At 41.7% G+C, this 8,937-nt stretch overlaps 1 protein-coding gene across 1 annotated transcript; it reads right to left on the bottom strand.

Moving 5' to 3' along the window:
- Window positions 1,663–2,266, bottom strand: LOC109226220. The gene is made up of 2 exons (XM_019391013.1): window positions 1,845–2,266; window positions 1,663–1,726 (listed from the first exon to the last, which is right to left on the bottom strand). Exons 1-2 carry the CDS (start codon window positions 2,264–2,266, stop codon window positions 1,663–1,665), a joined length of 486 nt encoding a protein of 161 aa, XP_019246558.1.

The following is an 8,937-nucleotide window of genomic DNA, read 5'->3' as shown; positions in this document are numbered from 1 at the left end:
AGTACTTCTAAGAATAGAATCATTTGTGAAAGTTGCGTGCTTGGTTGTTTCCTTGTATCATATAGATCATGCCAAAAGGCAAGGAGGGATAGCCTTAACATACCTCAAGTCGTCAATGCAACTCCACAACAAGCTTATGATAACTAGCGCGCCAACCCTATAACAAAGAAATACATGTACGACTTAGATGGCGCTAGTGTATTACGTATCTCAAATGATAACTCGATTCTAAAATAAAACGGGCAGCATTTCCCTTGATTTTACTGCTCCCTCAAGCCTACTATAGGCGAGCCACAAACACAATACATTCAGCAACTCAAAACCAACCTAATTACAATCGGAACCTTCAATACAGCAAAAACCCCAGATATACCATAACACATCCAATCAACAACTTATCAATTTGCCTGAAAATGCAACGACGAGCGACCAAACTACTACCCTACCACATATGGCATTTCTCCAGGCCTTTTTATCCTTCCAAAATCCATAAATTAAGAAGCACAAAAAAAAAAGTAGCTACCTCGGGAGAGGGATGAGAGTAGTCTTTTTCCAATAGGCTAGCTGCCTATTGCAGGAGTTTTTCTTCCAATTCATAGACTTAAAAAAGGGGATTTGCCACATCGTTGAGTGATCTTTAAAAAGGAAGTCGTCCTTCACTATCTTCCAATCTTCAAAGGACAGTGGAATTAGGCTTTATCCGATATAAGAGCTTCTTCTTTCGTCCTCTAGTCTTCTTTTAAAAGAAGGAGGAATGCCCCAACCACGGAACATCTCAGCCATTGGTGGGAATTTTGCCCGCATCCGATCCCCAATTCTTGTTCACCCCGGATGATCGTGTTGGGTGAATTGTGACCTCTCAGCAGCAAAATAGGCCAGCACAAATGGACTACAATACAGTCCACTAAAAGTGGAAAAAAATTGAACTAACGGCTTCCAATCACCATCCCGTGAGTTCTAACTATTAGAAAACCAATTTATCAACCTTCCTTGATATTTAAACACTTAATTACAGAAGTTACACGTTTCTTAACTATGAAGTATCATGCAAAAACTAACTACAAATAAAAAAGAGAGACGGTATAATGATACTTACGTCGTAGGAATCGTTCTGATGTTATCGCTTCTCGATTTCGTACCCTGGATGTTAGTATTGAAACCCTTTGGAGAGCTTAAGTATAGGGTTTTATGTTGTTCTCTCATCGGACTCTATGTAAATGTGAAGAGAGAGACGAGCTAAAACCTATATATAAACTTTTGAAAAGTCAAAGAGGTGCTAGCTTGGCACCCTCGCATTTGCCCATTTTCCGATGCTTATATCTTTTTATCCGGATGTCGTCTGAACGAATGGTTAAATGCGTTGGAAACTAAATTCCAAGACCTTCAATTTGGTATATAATATGTCCCAAAAATACCTCATATAGAACACGAAATCTATTTCTCAAAAAGCTCCATACAAGGCAAATCCTTAGTCGGTTTTTCCGCAACATAAATTCGATTTTTCCCAAACTTTATATTTTATATCCAAACAACATATATAGTCATATTATGACTTTAAACTCATTTAAATCATTATTAAAAAGTCTCATATTCATTATACGTCACCTTGGGACGCACAGGGTGTAACAATCTTCCCCCCTTAGAAACATTCATCCTCGAATGTTAACCTCCCAGAGATCTATAGAAATTTTGGCAGAGTGTCCTCTGTAATGGTACCACTACCAACCTGTCAGATAAAATACCCAACAATACAAAGCCACATAGGCCACAATAATCAATAACACTAATGGCCTCACACGACCAATGACAATAACTAACATAAGAGTCAAGTACCATATACGTACCTAAGCTGTGATATCTCAGTCCGATCCTCCACCGGAAGCGGAAAAAAGTGAGGGTACCTAGACTTCATGTCTTCCTCAACTTCCCAAGTCATCTCCTCCATATTATTGTTCCTCCAAAGTACTTTAACCGAAGATACGTCTTTAGTTCTCAATCTCCGAACCTGTCTATCTAGTATAGCAAAGGGAGCTTCCTCATATGATAGATGCTCTGTGACATGAACATCGTTAATTGGAATGACTCTAGAAGGATCTCTGATACACTTACGGAGCATCGACACATGAAAAACTGGATGTACTGAATCCAAGTTGAAAGGCAAGTCTAACTCATATCCTACCTGGCCTACTCTGCGTATGATCTTATACGATCCAATGTACCGAGGGCTAAGCTTTCCTTTCTTACCGAATCTCATAATGCCTTTCATCGGTGATACCTTTAGGAATACCTAGTCATCTACCTGAAACTCCAAGTCTCATCGCCGATTATCTGCATAGGACTTCTGACGACTCTGAGCTGCTAATAGCCTTTCCCGTATAAGCTTAATCTTCTCAACTGCCTGTTGTACCAACTCTGGTCCTACTAACTTAGTTTCCCCTACCTCGAACCATCCGATAGGTGACCTATATCTCTGTCCGTAAAGAGCTTCGTATGGAGCCATCTGAATGCTGGAATGATCGATATTATTATATGCGAACTCAATAAGTGGAAGATGATCATCCCAGCTACCCTTGAAGTCTATCACACAAACCCGTAGCATATCTTCCAGTCTTTGAATAGTATGCTCAGCCTGGCTGTCTGTCTGGGGATGAAATACTGTACTAAGGCTTACTTAAGTCCCCAATTCTTTTGGGAAGGACCTCCAGAAATTAGCTATAAACTGAGCACCTCTATCTGAGATGATAGATATAGGGACACCAGGAAGTCATATTATCTCCTTAATGTAAAGCCTTGCATAATCCTCTGCTGAATACGTAGTCCTGACAGGCAGAAAATTGGCTGATTTTGTAAGTCTATCAACAAAAACCCATATATCATCAAACTTACCCTGGGTATGAGGTAAGACTATGATGAAATCCATATTAATTACTTCCCGTTTCCAAGTCGGAATCTCTATAGCCTGTGATAATCTACCAGGTTTCTGATGCTCAATCTTAACCTGCTGATAATTAGGGCACTGAGCAACAAACTCTGCTATATCCTTCTTCATTTCGTCCCACCAGTATATTTCCCTGATATCATGATACATTTTTGTCGATCCTGGATGAATTGAATAACGAGAATAATGTGTTTCTCCCATAACATGTTGGCGCAGCCCTGCCACATTAGGAACACATAATCGACATCGATATCGATATTTTAGGACTCCATCTCCAGTAATCTCAAATGGTGTTTTCTCCTTTTGAGGGGTTGTATCTCTATAATGAGCTAGCACATGATCCTTATACTGGTGTTCCTTCACTTCAGTTACTAAAGAGGATGTTGCCGTGTCCTGGATAGTAACTCCGGTATCACCTGAATCTAGTAATCGAATTCCATGATTAGCTAGCTGATGAATCTCACGAGCTATCTCACTCTTCTCTCCCTATAAATATGATAGGCTACCCGTAGATCTACGGCTGAGGGCGCCAGCTACTACATTCACCTTCCCTGGATGGTATAAAATATCAACATCATAGTCTTTCAGTAGCTCCAACCATCGCCTCTAACGTAAATTCAATTCCTTTTGCTTGAAGACATACTGAAGGCTCTTATGATCCGTATAAATATCAACATGGATGCCATACAAATAGTGCCACCACATCTTTAGTGCATGAATCACCGCGGCTAACTCTAAATCGTAGGTCGGGTAATTCTTCTCGTGCTTTCTTAGTTGTCTAGAAGCGTAAGCTACAACCTTACCATGTTGCATCAGTACACAACCCAATTCAATGCCCGAAGCGTCACAATAGATAGCATAACCATCGGTACCCTTTGGGAGTGTCAGAACCGATGCTGAAGTCAATCTGTCCTTCAATCCTGGAAACTCCGCTCACAAGCATCATTCCACTAAACATACTTGCCTTCAGAGTCAACATTGTCAATGGTGCTGAAAGAGAAGAAAAGCCCTCTACAAATCACTTGTAATAACCTGCCAAACTTAGGAAGCTACGAACTTCCGTCGGTGTCGTGGGTCTAGCCAAGTCTTCACTGCCTCAATCTTGTGTGTATCAACCCGGATATCCTCATCTGAAATAATATGTCCAAGGAAAGCTACAGAATTCAACCAGAATTCACATTTAGTGAATTTTGCGTGCAACTTCCTTTCTTGTAAAACTCTGAGCACAGTACGCAAATAATCTGCATGCTCAGCCTCAGAAAATATCATCTATAAATACAATCACGAACAAATCTAGAAAGGGTCTGAACACACGATTCATCGAGTCCAAGAATACTGCTAGGGCATTGGTCAAGCCAAACGACATAACACAAAACTCAAAGTGTCGTATCTGGTCCTGAATGTTGTCTTCGGAATATCTTTCTCTCTAACCCTTACCTGATGGTACCCCGACCTCAATTCTATCTTCAAGAAACACGTAGCACCCTGCAACTGATCAAATAAATCATCAATCCTCGGGAGCGGGTACTTATTCTTTATCTTTGCCTTATTAACCTATCTGTAATCAATACACACCCGCAAGGAACCATCTTTCTTTCTCACAAATAACACAGGTGCTCCCCACGGTGATGTACTGGGCATGATAAAGCCTTTTTCAAGCAAATCCCTCAGTTGTTCTTTTAACTCTCTCAGCTCTGCAGGTGCCATCCTATAAGGAGGAATAAATATCGGCTGAGTACCTGGTAATGTATCAATAGCAAACTCAATCTCCCGTTCTGGCGGAAGGCCTGGAAGCTCATCAGGAAAAATATCGGGAAACTCATTAACCACCGGGATAGATTGAAGGGTCGGTGACTCTGCTTTCAGATCCTGTACCCAAACTAAGTGATAAATATAGCCCTTTCTGATCATCTTCCTTGCCTTGAGATAGGAAATAAACCTACCTCTTGGCGATGCAGTGTTACCTTTCCACTCTAGAATTGGCTCCCCTGGAAACTAAAATCGAACCATGTTTGATCTACAATCAACGTTAGCATAAAAAGAAGCCAACCAATCCATACCCATTATAACATCAAATTCTACCATATCTAGCTTAATCAGGTCTGCTACTACAGAGCGACTAAGAACTACTACTATATAATCTCTATATACCCGTCTAGCTATCACTGGATCCCCAACAGGTGTAGACACCTCAAAAGGTTTAATCAACTCAGGTTCTATCCCAAACTTGCTAGCAACCAACGGAGTTACATACGATTAGGTGGAACTTGGATCAATCAATGCATATACATCATATGAGGAGACTGATAATATACCTGTAACAACATCAGGTGATGACTCCTGATCTTGTCGACTCGCTAGTGCATAAACGCGATTCTGAGGACTGCTCGAGCTAAATGCTCCACTTCTGCTTCTACCACGATCGGCTGGTGCTTGTGAACCTTGCCCAAGGGGCGTACTGATGACGACGAACCAGCTACAGATCCCGCTGGCTGAACTACACCTGCACCACCTCTCGTCGGACAATCTCTCATAACATGGCCTGGATAACGACAAGTATAACAAACACCCAACCCCACGAGGCACTATCCGGTATGCTGCTTACTACACTGAGCACATCGTGGCATGGGTGGCCTAATCTGACTTGACTCACCCCTATACTGAAAACTAGAGGCCTTGGAATTCTGACTGGGCCCTGGATAGGTGGAATGATCAAATCTCCTACGAGCAAACTGAGGAGGTGCACTAGCCGATGGCTGGGCTGGATACCTTGGGTACTGCTGTCTCTGACCATTCGAAACTCACCAGAAGGACCTGAAGATCTCGCTCTATTACTCTGGCCCCTATCATGCTCGCGATTGGCCCTCTGCTTCTTCTTACGCTCCTCTACACCCCGAGCGTATGCCTGAATACGAGAAATATCAATGCCTGGATGAAGTGATACCGACATACAATCATTAAGAAGGTGCGACTCCAACCCTATCACGAACTGGTGAACCCGATCCTCCATCTTAGCTACAATAGAGGGAGCATACCTAGCCAAAGATTCAAACTGAAGGATGTACTCCCGGACACTCATATTACCCTGTTGAAGGCTCAAGAACCTATCAACTCTTGCCCGTCTAAGCTCTGGTGGCAAATAATGATGAAGAAAAGCCTCTGTAAACTCCTACCATACTGCTGGAAGGGCATCCTCACCTCTGGACAACTCCCAAGACTTGTACCAATTAATTGCAACATCCCGAAGTCTATAGGAAACTAGCTCAACTGACTCAGTCACAGCGGCCTTCATTACCCTCAAAGTCCTCTGCATCCTATCGATAAATACCTGAGGGTCCTCATTTGGGTCTGCTCCAGTGAATATTGGAGGGTCCAAATTAATGAAATCACGAACCCTCGCACTGATGGCCCTATCTGCATGACCAATACCTACCTTCCGGCGCCGAGCCTATGCAACCACTAATCGAGTCAATAGCTGAATAGCATCTCTTATCTCCTGACCCGGTGCATCTGGCTGAGGAGCTAAGGGTACTGGAGCGGGTGCCCCTCGGATCTCCTCTAGAGAGGGCAGGGTATATGAAGTCTGAGATAGAGTCTCACTATGCGACTCTCCCCGAGCCCTGGTAACTCGTGGAACTCGACTTGTAGGCTCATCAGCCACGGACTTGCCTTTCTAGGCCGCTGTAGCCTTCTTGGGCATCGCTGAAAACATAACATATCGTTAGAAAAATGAATCCTCACATCGCATGATCTAAGATAAGAAGGGAGGATAATATCCTGTATGTCCTGCAGCCTCCTGTTTATAAGTGTGGTGCACAACACACTCATAAACAAGACTATACTAGACATGATCTGTAGACAACCCTAAGATGGAACTACTCTGATACCACTTTTGTCACGACCCAAACCGATGAGCCGTGACGAGTGCTCGAGTTTTACCTATCGAACACCCCTGAGCATACGTCTAAGATATAAGCATGAAATAAGTGTAGGTCATGCATAACACCTGGCAATAAACAACTGATTCATGTGAATAACATATGCGGAAAAACATGCCCAAAAGACATATATACATATATATACGGAATACAGCAGGGCGAGCCGACAAGGACACATACTATATAACTACACATGACTGTCTACAGACCTCTAATAGAGTGTACACTGTATAAAGGATGGGACTAGGCCCCGTCATACCCATATGTATACAAAAGTATCGTACCAAAACTCAATAGCAGCCCCAGATCAAATGGAGCACGCCAACTCTTGCTGAGCAAGGATCCTAAGAAGGGGGACCTTCAGCCTGTCTACCTGCACTTGCGGGCATGAAACACAGGCCCCAAGGCAATATGGGGGTCAGTATGAATAATGTACTATGTAAGGCATAAAAATCAGTATATAAAAGATATGAAAGAAACATGGAGTAAAGGACTCAACCTGTAAGTCTAGATAGATATGTGAAACATTAATAATGTCATGCATATGCGTATAGATGTCATGTCATGCATAGGTATATGCGTAGATAACATCATCAAGTCTTTGAGGGCATCTCATCATATCATCTCAGCCACTATGGGTGAAATCATAAACGTATACCAGCTGATCAGGTGGTAGTGTGTGTATATAATGCCATAACCTTTTCCCATACCCCATATAAATATACTATACGCGTATATAACGGCATCTAGTCATGGGTCAATATACATGTATAAATGGATGCAATGCATAATGAAGTATGTTAATAAGATCTCTCGAAACGTCATGAGACCTATGAACAGACGATATGATAGTAGGACATATGGGGAATCCAGAACATAGGCAACCCTAGTACTTCTAAGAATAGAATCATTTGTGAAAGTTGCATGCTTGCTCGTTTCATTGTATCATATGGATCATGCCAAAAGGAAAGGAGGGATAGCCTTAACATACCTCAAGTCGTCAATGCAACTCCACAACAAGCTTATGATAACTAGCGCGCCAACCCTATAACAAAGAAATACATGTACGACTTAGATGGCGCTAGTGTATTATGTATCTCAAACGATAACTCGATTCTAAAATAAAACGGGCAGCATTTCCCTTGATTTTACTGCTCCCTCAAGCCTACTACAGGGGAGACACAAGCACAATACATTCAGCAACTCAAAACCAACCTAATTACAATTCGGAACCTTCAATACAGCAAAAACCCCAAATATACCATAACACACCCAATCAACAACTTATCAATTAGCCTGAAAATGCAACGACGAGCGACCAACCTACTACCCTACCACATCTGGTGTTTCTCAATGCCTTTTTATCCTTCCAAAATCCATAAATCAGTAGCAAAATAGGCCAGCAAAAATGGACTACAATACAGTCCACTAAAAGTGGGAAAAAAATGAACTCACGGCTTCCAATCACCGTCCCGTGAGTTCTAACTATTAGGAACCAATTTATCAAACTTCCTTGATATTTAAACACTTAATTACAGAAGTTACACGTTTATTAACTATGAAGTATCTTGCAAAAACAAACTACAAAGAAGAAAGAGAGACGGTATAATGATACTTACGTTGTAGGGATCGTTCTGATGTTATCACTTCTCAATTTCGTACCCCTGGATGTTAGTATTCTTTGAAACCCTTTGGAGAGTTTAAGTATAGGGTTTTATGGTGTTCTCTGGTCGAGCTCTATGTAAAAGTGAAGAGAGAGACGAGCTAAAACCTATATATAAACTTTTGAAAAGTCAAAGAGGTGCTAGCTCGGCACCCTCGCATTTGCCCATCTTCCGACGCTTATATCTTTTTATCTCGATGCCGTATGAATGAACGACTAACTGCGTTGGAAACTAAATTCTAAGACCTTCAATTTGGTATATAAAATGTCCCCAAAAGACCTCATATAGCACACGAAATTTATTTCTCAAAAAGCTCCGTACAAGGCAAATCCATAGTCGGTTTTTCCGCAACATAAATCCGATTTTTTCCAGACTTTATATTTTCTATCCAAACATC

The sequence above is a fragment of the Nicotiana attenuata genome, chromosome 5, assembly GCF_001879085.1.
Source record: "Nicotiana attenuata strain UT chromosome 5, NIATTr2, whole genome shotgun sequence".
Taxonomy (NCBI): Eukaryota; Viridiplantae; Streptophyta; class Magnoliopsida; order Solanales; family Solanaceae; genus Nicotiana; species Nicotiana attenuata.
This window is presented reverse-complemented; position numbering and strand designations above follow the sequence as displayed.

Bases quoted from the DNA above. Each gene is read 5' to 3' on its own strand.
- LOC109226220 (XM_019391013.1), bottom strand. From the start codon at position 2,266: ATGAAAGGCATTATGAGATTCGGTAAGAAAGGAAAGCTTAGCCCTCGG. The intron at 1,727-1,844 runs GTACGTATATGG...TTTATCTGACAG, and splicing joins ACTGAGATATCACAGCTTAG to GTTGGTAGTGGTACCATTAC.